Consider the following 18,957-nt stretch of genomic DNA (forward strand, 5'->3'; position numbering starts at 1 on the left):
CTAAATTAAGATGTGTAGAGCTCAATTAAGAAAAAATAAACTTTAAATTCCATGATTTTGTAAGTACTCTCTTCTAGTAATCATGACAAATCAACACAATAAAAATTGTGAGCCATAACAGCTGAGAGAAATTGACATCATCAGTATGTGCCAAGGAATTATTAAGCTAAGCAGAAAGCAGGCAGGTATAATTTTAATATTAAATAATTCCTGATCCAGGTATTAATATTAAGGGAAAATGTTTAGAATCTAAGTTTATATGAAATGAATCAAAAGATATTTATTAAGTTTGGAATAAAATATGTTTGAGGACATTTTCTATCTATAATAATCAATATGTTTTAATAGTACCATTTAGCAGACATGGTAATGTTAAGAGAAAAAAGTACATAGTAACGAAGTTCTTCAGTGACAGTTAAACAATCTACATGTAAGCAGACCATATTACCTTTAGGAGGTCAGCAATAATGCTTCCTTGGTTTTTAAAGTGAATTTAAAATATTTTTAAAAATAATTTTGGTAGGGTATCTGCCTTGTCCATATCACAAATTGTGACTTAAAACAATGGGGTGATTAAATATGATTAACATTTTATTGCATGAGATAGTTTTGCTCATCATGGCACAAAACTGAAGACATACCAGTTTTTATATAATAACGATGATTATCAAGAGTAAAAATAATAAAAACAAATTTTTAAAATCTGAAACATACTTAGCATCCATCTTCAATTCCCTCTATAAAAGAATATTAGCTATTACTACCACTATTATTAATACTCTTACTGATTCCTTATTATGCATCTTATAGTATTCAAGTGCTCATTTATATTTACTCATTTAATCTGCATGAAATAGGTGGCATTATTATCCCATGTTTTATACATATTTTATAGATGAGAAAACTGAAGCTCCACAAGATTAAGTAACTTGCCCAAGGTAAGGAGAAGAGCCTGAATGTAAAACCAGTAAATCTGGCTTGAGAACCCGCCTTCTTAAGTAGCCTTCATTCTGATTGCATGTAAATAGTAGTCACACAAATTTCTGCCTGGAATTTTTATCTAAAAGTTACACTCAAGGAAAGCACACCTCTTTTATCGATAAGAATTTTTTTTTCATTCATTAAAGACAGGATATAAAACTTTAGCCATTCTTAGAAAGGGTATAATTGCAAAGAATCAGAGACCCATCTCTTTGGTGCTACCCCTTGAAAGGCATTGTAAATCTGATCATGTCACTCTCAAGCTTGAATTCCTTGAGCAGTTCCCTACTGTCTTAGAATAAAGGCCCCAGGTCTTTAAAATAGCCTAAGAGGCACTATTTGAAACTCCCCTTTGGCCAAACAGAACTTCCTTCAGTTTTTCAAAGGCTAAAGCCTTCAGGCCTCAAGGCTTTTGCAGATGCTATTTCCCAACACATTTTTCAACTTTTAGTTGAAATGTCATCTCCCAGAAGCCTTCTTTGACTGACCAGACAGATTATTGTTTTGTTTTACATTTTCATGGCACTTTCTCTTTGCATCACATAATCATAATTGAAGTTAACATATGCATAATTTTTTAATGTTGATCTACACTGCTAGATAATAAATTAATGAGAGATATCTAGTTCATTTAGTGCTGAACCCCAATACCTGGAATGGTATCTGAAGCATAGTAGATTAGATGCTCAGGAAACGGTTCTTAAAAGAATAAATGCAAAATACTTCAAAATAAAAATCCCTTTCAGAAAGTATCTCTTTTATTCTAATGTAACAAAGTATTGATTTTTATTCTGAAGCAAGTCTGTGTCCAAATTAGATTCAATTCTTTAGGTACTACTGCCAGGTGAATGTTATACTGTATCCCCAAATAATCTCTATGATCTTTACTTTGTATGCTGCTTTGTCTTGGTAGGTGGGAATTGTGCTTTCAGCTTCAACTTTTATGGGAACTAGTAGCAGAATAGCCAGTCCTGTCACTCACAATGCAATGAGTAATACTTGGTAGCTCACACCTAGCTGGGAAGTTTATTAATGAGCTTCTACTTCCTTAAAACAAACACATACACACTTTTGTGCCAAGGCAGTGATTTTTACTTGATGGTCTAGATTTTGTTTCTAAAGAATCTAGGTCAGCCATAAGAATTCAAATCTTTATGGTCATATAATTATTTACCTCCTACTCATGGTGCACATGGCCAAATGCAGGTTCCTTTGGAAAGAAACCACTCAGAAACAAGCTTAGAGGAAGACATTTAGCTTCTGGTAAATATGCCACAAAATTGGTCCCTTCCTAATTTCCATGCTTTTCTGCCCAGTTAACCCAGAATTCAGTTTAGGATAATGCCATAATTAATAGCTTACTATGTATGTTTTGAAGAACTGAGGTTACAGTTTATTACACTTACAAATCATTTCTTACAAATGATATAAATTCATAATTTCATTTTCCAAACATTGTAACATACACTCAAAGGTTGAAACACTCACCTTCATTTGTAAGTGGAAAAATAAAGCATGTAAAAAGGAGTATATTAATCACTCTTACTATCCCACAGGTATTCAAGTGAGGAACACTGTTTCCTGAGCTCTAATTTGCTTTTTCTTGTCAAGTTCTTTACTGATCGTTACATTTTTATTATATTTGAGATAATTAAAATTTTTAGTGATTAACCGTGCTTTGCAATTGGATATACAATATTAGAGTGTTCCTTTAAGCTGTCACTTTTAATTGCAAAATAAAACTGAAGTTTCCAGCTATGTAGAAGACATGCCTTACTTTGAAAAAACACTCTTATATTCATATTATTCTATTTAATTCATTATAAAAGTAGCAATCAATCAGTATAATAATTACAACAGCTCATTAGTGTCTATTTAAGAAAAAAAGGCTGAGGCATCATGTTTAAGAGCAAAATGACTTCAAGATTTCTCAGACATTCTTTAGTAATAACACCATAGAAAATAACGAGAGAGTGTTTGTAAATCATCAAGCTTATTCATCCAGATCAAACCACCCACATCTCTAGTGAGGATCAAGAGACATGCAGGGGACAAACTGAATTAAGGGGACAGTGTAGAAGCAAGTAAACACTTTTAAAAAGTCACTGCAAAGCAAGATAAAAATCTCATCTGTTCAGTTTTTTTTTTTTTTTAAATCAAACACATTCTTTGTCCTCATGGGTAATCAATTATATGAAAGCAGCACACACTTTACTATTTACCTATTGGAGTACAAGTCATTTCTTACTTAAGAAACTTGCCTGTCTTTTGAAAACTTTCTTGCCACTTGATGTGTAATGGGAATAATACTGGGCTCGTTAAGAAAACAAACAAACAAACAAAAAATGACTTGCTAGATCTCAAGGAAAGCCACAAGATTCAGTTATCTGCAGAGAATATAGCCAGACAAAGTTTGTATAATGCATGGGATCACTTTACTTTTTTGCACACATCAGTTACAAATAGCCTTTTATTTAAGTATATGCAATACATCAACAGACTCGTGTTCCCATTTCATTCAGTGAACATTATTTAGTGACTCTGCAGAGGATACAGATATAAATATGACACATCCTCTATTCCCCAAGAGTCTTTGTTCTAGAGTAGGGAAAGGCATCTGGTGTACACAGAGAGCAATGAGGAAGAAACAGAGAAGTAAGAGCTCAGAGGATGGAGGCATTATTCTGAATGGGGGAATTTGAGAAATTTTTAAAGATGAAGTTGCTCCCCAGCAAGACCTTAATGACTAGGAAGTATTTGGGGGTGGGAGGTATTGAAGTGAAGACAGAAAGCAGAAAAGTCCTCTTCTCTGAAATCTTACTATTCTGATTTCCATTTTGGGATTGTCTGTTGAAATAATTTCCCAGGCCTAAGGCTCATGAAGAACATTCTGCCTCACCCAGTGTTGCTGCTACTCTCTGTGTATATCTTGTGGAGTCCTCTACCTCAGTCTGGTGACAGTCTCACATGGTCTATTTAAAAGTAATCAAGCCATTTCCAAAACATCTGATGTTGCCCCTTGAGAAGGTAATGGTTTTCCTTTTAATTCTGATTCCATCAATAGAGTGACACTAATCCAGACTGATTTGAGTAAACAGGGCATATTCCCCATTGTCTCTGTGATCTGAGAAAGAATAAACTTGAGAAAGATCACTGCTTGGATTGGAAATGGCCCCTTTGGGTGTTTTGCGCAAGCTTAAAAGGAAAAAGAAAATGCCTGTACAGAGTTCTTTCCAAGGCAAGCTCACTTTGGGGGTGGTAATTCTCATAGGGGTATTATACTAAACTGCACCTATTAGTGGCTTTAGCACCAATAAGAAAGTAGAACTATTTCTTTTGTAGTGTTTCCAGAATAGCTGACAAGACCGTTTCATAAATTTCCGCCTCTGGCAACACACCACAGCTTGACTCAAAATTCCCTCTTTCAGCTTTTATAAGGAAATCTTTTTGCCATTTAAGAAACACAGACAAGATGCAATTCAGATTACAAGTTTTGCATGAAATATCAATTTATGCTCTATACATGTTCACTAACATTCCAGAAATGTTTTGTTCTTGCCAGTTATTCCCTCACTTAGAACCAACATGAGTTCTATCTTAACACCAGATACTGAATTTCAAATTGACAGGTGAAGCCACCTCAGCTCGAATCTACACAACAGTCCAATTTCACTTTGTTTTTGGCAAACAAAACTTGGACAATTTTATTTAAAAATAAGAGTGTATAAAGTTAGTCATTATCAAACATGAAATAAACTTAGAAATAAATTTCTAAAAATTTTTTCTGCAGAAAATGGAAAAGAATGCTTTTTTTTTTTTTTTTTTTTTTTTTAAGAATGCTTTTTGAAAAGCATGGACTTACTATAGTATCAGGCCAAATACAAAAATCAAATGCAGGGAAGTGTAAAGTACTGTTTCATGAAAGACTTTACACCTCATTTCACTACTTATTTCTTCTCTTCAAAGGAGGTTGTATAGCAATGTGGTGTTTTGTGGAACTTCACTGTTTTCCCTAATGTCTGCCAAGAGTCTGTGGGACAAACACTCATTGGGTACTTTAAAAATATATTTTATGTAAGTAGAGGACTAGATTGGTAAAAAAGAGAAAGAAAGGAGACATAAACATAGATGTCTCTGCATCTTAGTTTAGTTAGCCCAGGAGCTCAGTTTGACCTTCTATCTACTCCCTTTGCTTTCGAATCAAGTCAATGGGTTCACCCTCTCCCCCGCAACACATGTGGTCTACACTCATCTGCCCTACCATTAATCTCTTCAATTGTCTACGTTTTCTTCCTGGGAGAGATAGATGGAAGTGATGAAGGAGATTGTGGAAGGAAAGGATATTAATGTGGGTAAAGACCTGTCTTTTTCCAATATTTCTCTTCAAATGCTAAATATTAAGTGTGTATACTTGTCCCAAAAATAAAATTTGAAAATTTGATGGCAAATATTTTTATTTGAGATACCAAGATCTTAACGTTTCATTGTTTTTTAATTTAATTTGGTGGGACTGTTTGTTTTTGTAATGAGATATTCATATTGCCTTCTGCTCTATTATTTCCCAGTTGAGATTCTCATTTTGAACAAATGTCATACTTGGTATATCCTCTCACAATTTAACTCTAGGGTTACCACTTGCATTTTAGAACAATGACCAGAGAAAAAGGCTTTCTTGTCCTGATTGTAAGATGATTATTTAATAAGTAAAGTTAACTCTGAATTAACATAGAGAATCAGTCTGAATTTTGTCCTTAGTTTTGATTAATTTTAAAATGTAATTACTAAGTCCATATAAAGTGTAAGACACTATATCTGTCTCTGTGGAAGTCCAAGGAAGGAGAACAGACAATCCACAACTTCTCCCAGTCCAAGCAATCATGTGGCCTCATTTTTCTCCCTCCCTGTGGGATGCCACTGCATCCTCCCAGAGCATGCAGTCAAAGTTTTATTTTTTTATTTTTTGAGACATAGCCTCGCTCTGTTGTCCGGGCTAGAGTGCCGTGGCATCAGCCTAGCTCACAGAAACCTCAGACTCCTGGGCTCAAGTGATCCTTCTGCCTCAGCCTCCCGAGTAGCTGGGACTACAGGCCTGTGTCACCATGCCTGGCTAATTTTTTCTATATATATTTTTAGTTGTCAGGAAATTTCTATTTTTAGTAGAGACGGGGGTCTCACTCTAACTCAGGCTGGTCTCGAACTCCTGACCTCGAGCAATCCTCCCGCCTCAGCCTCCCAGAGTGCTAGGATTACAGGCATGAGTCACCACTCCCAGCCAGTCAAAGTTTTAAATCTTGGATTCTGAACACTGTACATGCTTTTAAAACACACATGGGTTCCAGCTCACTAAGTAAGATAAATGCCTCTATAATCTTTTGTTACTATTTCTATAACAGCTTCCATTTTGCTATAAATATTGAATATACATCAGTGTTTAAATCAACACATTCTCTTTTAAAATCAATATGCCAGCCTCTTTCATCTGGTCTGGCACAGTTCTCCCTTATATTTTTATTCATTTTCTATCTTCTACACAGAATATCTTTCTTCCCTACCTCTTCCACTGAATTCTGGTTCTCAAACCATGTGAATATTATCTTTACCATAAAGAGTTTAAACTCCATTTCAATCTTTTAAAATTTTTGTATCTTTTAACAATTATGCTGTACAATGGAGTCATTTATGAACACCTTATATATTCCCTAGGATTGTGAATTTTCAAAGGCCAGTGGCTATGACTTACTCATTCTGCTTTCCTCACACTGCCTTTCACAGTGATTATATTTAATTCACTCTCAGAAAGTGTTGGGATGTAAGGAAATGCTTCTTTTATTGAGGGTAAATAATCTAAATGATTTATGCTGGTATATCAAAATCACTGTATCTGGTTTACAGCCAAATTTATACTACTTTTTATTTTGAGGTGGTGTTTTTAAGGAAAGAATGAAATAAAGAACAAGGTCTTTATTTATAGGGCAACCAAATAATTTATCCTCTAAATGGGACACTTTTGAAAGTGAAAAGGTGTGTTATTAATAATTATGCTGGGATAGCAGGAATAAATAAGGACAAAACAAGACCAATAGTTCCCAACTTACCTATGGCAAGGACCCCAGCCATTAAACAGAGCTATGGGCAAAGAATATCCAAGTTTTATCAGACTTTATAAACAATCCATTCCTACCCTTCCAGAGAAGTGATAGATATGCCTACAAAATATGCAGGCAATGTGCAATCTAGGATAATGCATTTTTTTATACTTCCGGGCAGTGTAGAGCAAAGCCATTTTTCCTCCCCAGTGCTCTGTAGTAGAGCTCCAATGACACTAATCCTTACATGACTTGTTGATGCTACTACAACAACACCTTCTCCTCTCAGTGTTATGGCCCTCTGAGCCATTCCTAACTTTATTTCCTAACTATCTCATAATTTCAATTCCATCTGAACTATCTGATGTTTCTGAGTGCACCGGCATTCGCCCCCACCACTCCTTGCCTTTGCTGATGATTATTTCTTCACCTGAATTCCTCCTTCTTCCTTATATTTCTAGGACTTAGAAAGTTCTATCTGTCCTTCCAAGTCAGCCACATCTTTTATATACACAGACTTTCTTGATCCTCCTACTTCAAGGGACTCTCTTTCTCTGTGACACTCTATGTCTCGTCCACACTTTTCACGTGGCACTTAAGATCTGCTCTGTATTATAACTATATATATAGATAGAGATAGATAGATATAGATATATATATCTGCCTCATTCTCCGATGAACTATAAGCTTCTTTGTGTAAGAACTTTTTCATTTTTAGATCCTATGTACCATCTTATATATAACTGATGCTCAGTAAACATTTATTTAGAAAAAAGTCATTCCTTCTAGTTTAAGTTTCTCCTCCTCAATATTACTTTTCAAGAATATCGAATACAGTACAACTCAACCAAAAAGTATAAGTAAAAATTATAAAAATTTTTAGAGATGTGGAATATTAATAAGCCATGTTTTACTATTTTCTTGGGCCTCCAAATTGTGTTCTTAAGATAAGATTAGGAATAAGGTTTAAAGCTTAACTTTTGGATCGAATATTTCACCTTGACACTTCAAACCATTCTCTTCCAGACCCCAAGTGTATGGTGGATACCATTCATAGACTCCAATAAATAGGCACTGGACAGTAACACTATAACAGTCATCTGACCTTTTTCCTATTATATGTGAAAAGAAAATTGGAAAATATTTCATCTTCAAAATAATAAAACTTTTATGGAAATTATGGAAATAATCAAGCTGTTTTTCACTAGATAGCTCTTTGTTATCTGTGTTCACTCTATTTATTGACATAAAACAATTAGTAGTTAAAAAGTAAACAGACAAGAAAAAGTTTAATTTGATAATTGTACTAAAAAGGAAGGATTTTTACCTAGCCCCTTCTGTTCTACCACCTCAGGTCTCCCCAAAACAATCACATGCACATCAAACAAAGCTGGGGTGCATTTGTGGCAACATATTTCTTAATTGTTTGATCCCAAATCCCTCCTTGATAAACCTAAAATCTCATGACTTCAAACGTAAATAGTCTTTAGGCAGAATACAGAATCTAAATTCTGTATATATGCATCATCTAAGAAAATTTTAGCCATCTGCATTCAGAAAATGTATGCAGTATGGATGATGAAAAATCAACCAATATTTATTTAGTTGCTGTAGATAACCCAGACATCCATTCATGCTTCCTGCTGTACTCCCCATGCTCTTGCTGAGGATCACTGCTCCTCTAAAAAGCAAAAAAAAAAAACAAAAAAACACAAAAAACAAACAAACAAAACAAACATGCTTTTCCTTATCTAGGTAAATGGTAAGTGATTTGTTATCACCAAATCATTTTTTTCATCATTAGTAGTAAAGGAAGGTATGATCCATGACCTATGATCTAAGATCTCTTTTTCCCAGTTCCCTCTGGGCTTGAGGACACCCAATCGTAAAACAAGTAGTGCAATCGAAGGCCACAGCACGGAGTGAGGAATATGGTCTGGCTGACACCTGAATTAAACCTGCAGCTTCTGCTTCTTACCCATGTGCTTTCTCCTGTGATGCCAAACATCTCAGAACAACAACAGGAGAAAGCTTAAGATGATACATTAATTAACTATGAAAAGAAAAATCATTCCTACATTTTTTTAAACGTTCAGTCAGTAAAAGTAGTACTGGGATAGGACAGACTATTTTTCTTGACCAGGTAGGCAAAGAGATCAACTAAATGACAATGACCTGGACTCCATGGAACTTAAACTGCCACCTCAGCACTTTTATTCTTGCATTCAACTAGCTTTGCACAACAGCCCTTCATGGAAGCTTTTTTGGGAGAATCTACCACGAATCACATAAACCCTCTTTTTAGAGTGCATTCTCTATTTCCTTGTTCTTAGAAAGAAAAAAGTAAAGGGATTTCAATCATATTCTCTTAACCACAGAATGCAAAAATCATTAACCCTGATTTATAAAATGAGGTTTTGGGGTATAAACTTTGAATTCTCATTTTGTTCTAAAATATTATATTCCATTTACCAAAGTATCTTTTCTTCTTCATCCAAAATCCCAGATGGTGAATTATAGTAAAGCTCTCTTTCTAAGGAGTTTGAGATACCCCCCAAACACACCACACACACACACACAAACACGCACACGCACACATGCACACACACACGCACGTACACACATACATGCACACACATAAATCAAGTCCAGTTTATCTGGTAAGAATGCTGGACTAAAACTTAATCTGTGAAGAAGTTCCTCTCTTTTGAGTCTTCTATTTCCAAGTCTGAGACCAGTCCCAGAGGCTGTGTCATTCCAAGCCTGGCACTGAGGAGTGGAGCTTGCTTGAGGACTCTCCATTGTGACCCAAGGGTAGAATCTTTAAGCTTGCCTGTTACATCCTGCCCATGTTCTCCTCCCTTCCGGACCCCTTCCTGTTCATTAAGGGCTTCCCCAAATCCAGCTCTGCTGAGGGCCTGGGGGTAGGGAAGAAGTAGAAAGTTGTGGAAAAGGAAGTAGAGAAAAAAATAGTTTTCTTCTACTGCTTTTAATTTACCAATTCAAAGAAATTATTGCAAAATTATTTGAAGTCAGAGAATGGGTTATAGTTTTTAAATAATTTTCACTCTCACTCTCAATATAAGTTGTATGCCACTTATATTCTTAATCTGCCTAATTTTTTAAACAATTCTTGTGTGATTATAGTAGATTGCTATTTCTGTGTTAAAGTTACTCACAAGCGTGAATCCAAAAATGTTATAACTTTTGTATTAAATTTCAGGATTTTCAGAGCCATGTGGTTCCAGGCAGAGATAGTCAGAGGTAGAACTGTATTTTTACAGAGGACTAAATATTAAAGCATTACCTTGTACAGAAAAGAAAGTTATTCGTAAGTAATAGAATGGAAATCAAGCCATGAAATTATCACATAGTACATACACTGGCAGAAGAATATGAAATCATGAAGGCAATATTCAAAAAGATGCAGGAAAGTAGCGAAGTTCAGCCATGTTTTTTCATAGATATTTTCCATATACCTTAGCAGCATTCCAACAGAAAAAAGACAAGTACTGCCTTTTGAGCTACTGACCACACATTTACCTGAAGTTTGAAAAACTCAAACCCATGCAAAGGCATTTTCTTTAATCATAAGGATACCATATTCTCAGATACAACATGACTCTTTTGCCACCGTAAAAGGCAATAATTCCTACAAATACTGTCTAATCACAGCACTTATGCAATATTTTTCTTTCATGTGTAACTTGAAAATAATCATTTCTTGCCATTTTTCACCAACCTTGTACTTTTCTTATACATATCTCTGAATTACCTTTTGCTTCTCCCCTTTTATACTTAGACACACATAGATCCTATACTGCTTATAAATACCATGTGTGAAATAGCTCATGAATAACGACAAAGTCAGATATGATATGACAGACAGATCATTTTCTTAATGATTGAAACTGTACAAAAACGGATCAAACAGAATCAACAAGATAATCATAAACGTTATCTCCTTTTTTAAAAAAAATTGTTTGGTAACATTTTAAGCTAACTTTCATTATTAAAGCAAAACAAGAAACTCAAGTTTCTCTACTGAGGACAAGCAAGCCTGCCTGAATGTTTTAAAGAAAAATAGGCACTTCCTTTTCCTTCTTTAGATAACTTGATATTTCCCCTGCTATATTTACACAGTTCAGGAGTCTAGACAATAGCATGGTCAATACGATAGCGCAGGTCCTGCTTTGTTGCCCTTTGCTCGACTCGTCCTTTTGCGGTCTGCACCCAAATACTATGCATTTTGTTTTGATTTTTAAAGGAGCTGAATTTGAGTACTCTAGTCTACTTTTCTAAACACTCACCTGCAAGCATTTTCATCTGAAACACTGAACTCTCTCTACAACACCCACCCCCCAATCTGATTAGTGTCAACACAGCTGCCCTATTCTGAGGAATGTAAACTAATATTGTTGTTAGACCTCCCTCAACCTTAGGAAACTTCCTCAAAGCCTTACAGTCTCTTCAGGAGTTTTTTTTTTTTTTTTCCTTATCCCTTTGCCGGGTGATTTAAGTCCCTAAGACAAAATTGTTAAGAAGAGATCAGAAAGGCAAGTCATCAATCCTTACATAAAATCCTGTATGCTGTAACACATATTTATATGTATGCATGTATAAATATTTAATAATGCATCGCTCCAATGTAACTTTATTTGTCATTACACAGTGAAAGTATAAGTCAATCACCAGATGATAGTGACATTATTACAGTCCCCTCTGGATTAAGTTGGGTTTCTGGATTGATATAATTAAAAACAAAGATGGCTTTAAAAAAAATCTCACCTGATTATTTTGAAAAAAGCTTCATTTGCTTTTAGGATGAAGTCTGAAGATATAACTGAGCTAAGAAGTTAAGATACAGTCAACTAATTTGTCTCACTGGTACAGGAATACCCACCAGAGTAGTCATTTCAATGTATTTAGCAGAATGTGATCCGCTTTCTCAGTTTGTTCTTATAAAAAGTGATTTTATAAACTCCTGAACAGTGGGTTTCTTCAAATATATAATGTCACCCAGAAATTTTTCTTTTTCATTTTCTCCTACTGTTTTATCTCCTACTTAAAAAAAAAAAAAATCTTACAGCCACCACAGAAAACATTAACCAAGAAAAGGAGATTCTTATATACAAGTTGCAAAAACATTACGTTGGGTGACCGAGAACCACAAATATGTTAAGTTTTTATTTAAAAAATAAAAATCAAAAAGCATCTCTAAATGGAGTGCTAAAATCTAAAATCCTTACCTCACTAAATTGAGTCTGGGCATTGTTTTCCAGGTACAACATGTTAGCTGTAAGATTGATCAATGCTGCTGTCCTCTCTTCTGGCTCCAGGATTTTGCCAACCCCCCCACCCCCTCAGAGACCCTTACAATATGAATCTACTAAGAAGATAACAGAACTCAAGTCCCTCTCTGTCTTTCTCTCTCTGTACATAATTTAAGGTTTCCTAATATATACCCAACTATAGGCATGAGGGGGCGGGACTCTTCTCTTTACCTGTCCAATCCATCAACTTCCACCTGGACTCCTCCACTCCAATGGAGTGAGGCCTCTCCCATCTCATTAAGTAGTTAGAATTCCTTATCACCAATCTTTAAAAGAAAAAGAAAGAAAGAAAGAAAAAAAAAACAACAGGAGACAGACAGGTAAAACTTTCCCTGTCTCTTTCATAAGAAAGCGCACTCTCTTTTAAAAACAAAACAAAATCTCCCCAAACAAACCGTACCACCACCACCACCACGACTTACAGAAGGCATTTCAGAAAGTTATTTTACTCTTTTGCACCTGAAAAGTAAAACTTCAGGAAAAGTTCTGGTAGGCTTTAAAAAAAAAAAAAAAAAAACTAGATTCGAGGTTTCAAGAATGATTACACAAAGTTAGAAAATAGGGGAAAATACTCAAATCCATTGTTATATTTCATCAATATAAAAATTAAAATCCACTGCTTGATAGCTGAAAAGTTTTCAACTTTTTTTCCCCAGAGAAATGCCAGCAGTTTCACATCAAGCAATGTCAACATAAGCCAATTGATTTTTCAGAGCTTGTTTCAATAACAATTTAAACAACTGGTCCCGTTAACTTGCAAAAACAAATAAATATCCATATTATGTATAGGAAAAAGAAATCCTGAGAAATGTGTCCTTTAACAAAAAGGATTATCTATTTGAATATTTCTTTTCTTTTTTTTTTACCTGGTTTTTATTAGTGCTCACAAAGAATATCCTTTCTTATTAATGGGTAATAAAAATGATTATTTTACATGATGCTTCCATTTAAATGATTAATAGAATAAATCTTAAAGCAAGACAGATCAATTAGCTTTTGCCTTAAAATACATTAATTTTTTCAAGTTGAGCCTAGAGATGTAGCCTTAAAATATGTTTACATAAATACATAAGAACATTCATGTAGAATCTAGCTTCAGTTACCATGATTTAGTAAAGATAAATGTGCCCTATGGTTATTATATAATTCACTAAAAATATTCTCTTCCTACTACTGAGTATTAGTAATTCAGCTAGATTTAGATTTGTTATAAAATGTAGAAGACAAAAAGATTAGAAGCCAGAATAGATTAATACATAAATTTCAGAAATAATTTGCAAATATGTTCATGACCTTGGATTTGCTTTCTCTTTACTTCTACTTTGGTATCCATAAAATGCATGCATCCATAAAAGGATGATGTGATGATTAGCTGATATTTATTTTAAGGCCCCTGAATTACTGGTAATAATGCCTTCTGGTTTATAAGAAAAATCTCCCATAATATAATCTGGTCTCAAGTATCCAAGAATATGACAATACTCTGCAACACTAGAATTTACATCAGATAAAACATTTGTTTCTTCACTAAAATATTGGGAAGCATGACCTCTCTTACTACCTGTAATTAACCAAATGATCACTGGCTACAAGGCAAAAAAGAAACGCAGTATAATTACTTGTACCGTGCATTTAAATTCTACACCCACTGACAGCTTAAGGGTCAATAGTGGAAAGCAGATGGTTGCTCCTTAAAGCTGTGCTCTATTCCTGTGGTGCAAAAGCTTGGATAACGCTGAGAATCATCCTGGGTGTTTTTTAAAAACAGATTTCTGGACCTGGCCCCAGATCTACTGAATCAGTCTCTCCACGGCTGCAGCCCCAAGTGGATTTCATACGGCAGTTCTGAATGAGTCACGCTTGGGAATCAATGCTAGAGGAAATGCTATTAGCACAACTGCCCCAGAAAGTCATTATTGGATTGCTTTTTACACTAATGGGATAATGTAACCATTTGAACACCTAAATCTAGGGCTCACAGTCTCAAGTGTTGATGATACACACTCAAAATGTAAACAAACTTCATTGTTCATAAAAGTCAAAAGATTCCCAGCAGGATTTGATGGATGAAAAAGTCAAAATCCTTCTGTGTACCACTTCAACCTTTAGCACAATCAAATCTGAGAATGGTCTCTAACATATCTGCAAAGATTCCGGGCAAAATCTAGAACCATGTATCCACCACAGCTGCTTGAGAACTTCAAGTAGTTGAGGAGGAAGAACACTGGACTGGGAGTTAAGAGATATGGGCCCTGTTGCCAGCTCTGCTTTTAACCAGCTCTGTGCCCTTGGGGCAAGTTACTTAACCACTCAGGATTCAGATTCCTCATTTGTGAAATGAGGAGCAGAACTAAATGATTTCTAAAGACCATTACAAAGATAAGAGTCTCTGTCCAGAATTCAGAGAAGTGAGTTACAGGATTACTCATGTTTCTCTTATTTTACTTGGCTATTTGTTCCTCCATTTGCTCATCTCCGTATTGTACAATCGAAGCAGCCAAGTTGCATAGATACTTAAGATACTTAAATGACAAAGAAAAGACAACAATTCATTGAAGGGAAAAAAAATTCATGTCTTTTGCTTTAAGATATCCTCACAATGAAAAATTAGCTAATAGTCCACATACATTTGAATTTAGTGCAAAGATTTCCATAAAATAGCTAATTTAAGTACATCATATAATGTTTGATTTCAGAATTAGTGTAACTATCTGATATAAAAATGCATTGATTTAAACAAAGAAGTAACAATTCTCTGCAGTTAACCATGGAACAAAGCTTACACAGGGGTCTCAATGTTTAGTAATGTACACTGATTTTCTTAACAAATTAGTGATGTAGGTATTATTATCTACATTTTACAGATAAATAACCATATTCAAGGATTTTAAGTGTGTGTCCCAAGTCCTCAGGAGTTAGAACAACTCTTCAGAACACATGCCCTTCCATTCTCAGCCACTTCCCCAGACTACTTAAAGCTTCATGGCCTCAGAATTAGGGGTCAGCACTGCCGCCGGATGAAAATGCCACTGCTGTAAATCCACAGCTTTGGGAATATAAATCTAAGACATGGGATCAACATATATGCTTTCCAGAAATAATAAAACATTAACATTTTATTGACTATCCTTTTTTAACAGTTATTCAACTCTTTTTCTTAAGTGTTGTAAATATTTTTTCACATATGTGTTTGTATGTGTATTTGTTTTTTTGTGTGTAGATATGTGTGTCTGGTCTTTCATATTTGCATATGGTATTATGATGTGCTTTTTGGTGTAGAAAAATTATAATTTTTTTCTATAGTCAAATTTACCATTTTCTCCCATATGACATTGTTTTTCAAACATTGTTTGAAAGGCTTTTCCCAGCCCAATATTATAAAATTCTGCAAACATATTATAATATCATATCATGGTTTTTGAATTGAATCATATGAAAATATTTTAACTTTCCAGAATTTATATTTGTGTGAGGAACAAAGGTAGATCTATTCATACCCACAAAAATAAATAATTGATCTTCATCATTTATTGAGTATATATTTTTCTTAGATTTGGAATGGCAAACCAAATGTCAATGGCTCGATTTTATATCTCTATGTGAGAAAGTTAAACAGGTATATAAACCCTTGACACACAGAAAATATTTGTTTGAAGATCTTCATCCTTGCTATGTGGAGTTGGGTAGGGAACAACACACAGTGCCTATAAAATTCTAGAAATTAAGAAATTGATGTAATTCTGTGCTCTTGGATCTATGTTTGCATCCAATGGGTGAAGGCAGGTTTAGATGAAGAGAAATGCTTAGGTTTCCTGAAGCTGAGTAACAGAGATAATGGGTTCCAAGAGAAGATTTTATTTCCATGGAACTGAGAGTGAAGTGAGGTTAGAAAATGCCAAGGGTTTGGATAGATTTGGCTAGGATTAGGTAGCTATTTATTAAGGGAAACAAAAGATTGATGTCTTGTTTTTAGCTATAAAAACAGTTGAGCCTTTAAGAAGAAATGTGTAGCTGGTTCTAAAAACAGTTGTCTCTCAGTTATCCATGGGGGGACTGGTTGTAGGATCCCCATGGCTACCAAAATCCATTAATGCTCAAGTCCCTTATGAAAAATGGCATAGGATTTGTATATAACCTATGCACATCCTCCAACATACTTTAAGTAATGTCTATGTTAGTTATATTAATAATACCTAATATAATGTAAATACTATGAAATAGTTAAACAGTATTTTATTTGTATTATTTTTATTGTTGTATTGTTATTTTTTATTTTTTCTGAATATTTTCAATTCATGGTTGGCCTGATCTATGAATGCAAACCCAGCAGATATGCAGGGCAAACTGTTTATCAGTTCTTCTATGTTTTAGCCAAAAATCTATCTGATTGAGAAAGAAAAAAGAATATACACCAATGGCTCTACCTTCTCCCCTCCTTCCCTAGAGTTTCCTCACCATCACTTCATCTGTCCTATAGATTCTGATGTCACTCCTCCGGGTGCCCCAATGCCAATGGGACCAAACCAACTATTTAGACAGGCCCTTCGAAATCTGGCCCCAAACTACCCTTTCAGCTTCAACTTCCTTATAATCCACTCACTTTTCTTTCTATATGCTGCCCCCAGCAGACCATTTCTGTCTCTTTGCTCAATCTGGTCCCTTAGTTTGGAATGCCTTCATTCTCTTTACCTGATAACTGCCATTTTCAGATTCTTTTTTTTTTTTTTTTTTGAGACAAAGTCTCACTCTGTTGCCCAGGATAGAGTGTTGTGGTATCAGCCCAGCTCACTGCAACCTCAAACTCTAGGGCTCAAGTGATCCTCCTGCCTGAGCCTCCCAAGTAGCTGGGACTACAGTCACGTGCCACCATGCCCTGCTAATTTTTTCTATTTTTAGTAGAAATAGGGTTTTGCTGTTGCTTAAGCTGGTCTCAAACTCCTGACCTCAAGCAATCCTCCCACCTCAGCCTCCCAGAGTGCAAGGATTACAGGTGTGAGCCACTGCACCTGGCCTCAGATTCTTTAAATGTTACCTTCATGAGGATTTCTCCAATCCCCTACCTGAATTTAAATCTTCTCTTATTTTATATGAATATATATAAAAGCAGTAGTAAAATTCTATCCTTCAGTGGAAAAAGTTGTGTACTTAACTGTCTCTCCCCCCACTTTGGTTATGAATTATTGAAGTCAAAGTCCATTTCTGTTCATCACACCACATTTAGTCTTCTAGAAGCTTAATAAATACAAGCGTAATTAAACAGTTCTATCATTCTATAGGAAAGAACCAGAAAGTTGAACAAGAGATTCTTTTCCCAAAGTATTTATTATGAGACAGATATGTATCTCACAACGATGCCTTATCTGTAAGAATCACAGTACAGTATCTAATTAAAATAAAATAGAGAAAAAATCGTGCTTTCAAGTCAAGCTCAGTATCTCAAACCTTCAATAATTATTTGTCAAAAGGGAAAGTTGTTGGCATAATAAACCTATAATAGTCAAAAAAGGTTGGGGTTTTTAGAACCTGTGTGAAAGCTAAGAAATGTTGGGGCTTTCCCAGCTGCTGCAGGACAAAATTAAATAGATCTTTTTAATGTCAGCTACCACTAAGTTAAAGGATGACCAACAGAACACACTGAGTAACTTTCAAAGCTCTATGCTTTGAGTGAAGTGATTTCCTTCCCCTCCTGCCTCAAATAGGTGACACGAATTAGCATTTGTAGAAGCTTCTGAGCCACTAAATTAGTTCCCCAAATCAATTTTCTCTTTAGTCTAAAGTTAAATTCCAAAGCAAGATATTAAATAACATCCATCTTAGGGTCACCAGCTAGGCTCTGAAAAATGGGTAAGCCTTATGGGTATAGAGTTGAGTTCTGTCCTACAGTTACACTCAAGATATAGTGTTTTATTTGTATAAATGTCCAAGTAAAAGGTAAAATGGTGGAGAGGGTTTACATTGTCTTTCTTTGTATTTTTTTATGAGTCAGGTACTCTTCCATGATACTTTACATATATCAAACTCATTTATAATTCTCATTAAAAAATCACAGTTTAGACACTTTGATCATTGCTATTTTACATATGAAGACACTGAGATGTAGATAGATACGAAATGATGGAATTGAGATCAGAATCTGTGCATTTTGACTCCAGAATCCACATAAGCACTGTGCTGTATGGTTAGGTTCCATCTTTACATTTCCTCCTTCTCCCATCTCTGTATTCCCCCACCCCTACCCCCCTTATCCCTCCTTCAATGCTATGTCCATAGTGGCCCTACTGCTCATTCACCAGACATCCTACTCTATGATTATAACAACAATATTTTTACCTCTTCCTTGGACTTAGTGTTTTATTTTTGAAGGGCACCAAAACAGTTAGTAAATAGATGTACAAATGTATGGAGAAAAGATCATCTCTCCTCATATTGTTTTCTATTATGTTATTTAACATTTTTTAGATTATAAAAATAGTATGATACTTAGAAGAAAAATATGACAAATTCAAAAAAAATGAATAAAAGTCAACTATAAGCACACTACTCAGAATTATTGTTAA

The 18,957-nt window shown here is 34.9% G+C and overlaps 1 protein-coding gene across 6 annotated transcripts in view; it reads right to left on the bottom strand.

Moving 5' to 3' along the window:
• Positions 1-18,957, bottom strand: part of TP63 (tumor protein p63) — a 208,829-nt gene that overhangs the window by 81,598 nt on the left and 108,274 nt on the right. The window contains exon 1 of one of the 6 annotated variants that reach the window (XM_012745186.2): positions 12,317-18,589. The exons of 4 other annotated variants lie outside the window; for them this stretch is intronic. In XM_012745186.2, coding sequence (XP_012600640.1) covers positions 12,317-12,358 — 42 coding nt within the window. In that variant the 5' untranslated portion in view covers positions 12,359-18,589. Of the gene's footprint in view, positions 1-12,316; positions 18,590-18,957 lie in introns of those variants that run through there. One more of the 6 variants, XM_012745188.2, reaches the window with a different exon arrangement.

The sequence above is a fragment of the Microcebus murinus genome, chromosome 1 (assembly GCF_040939455.1).
Source record: "Microcebus murinus isolate Inina chromosome 1, M.murinus_Inina_mat1.0, whole genome shotgun sequence".
Taxonomy (NCBI): Eukaryota; Metazoa; Chordata; class Mammalia; order Primates; family Cheirogaleidae; genus Microcebus; species Microcebus murinus.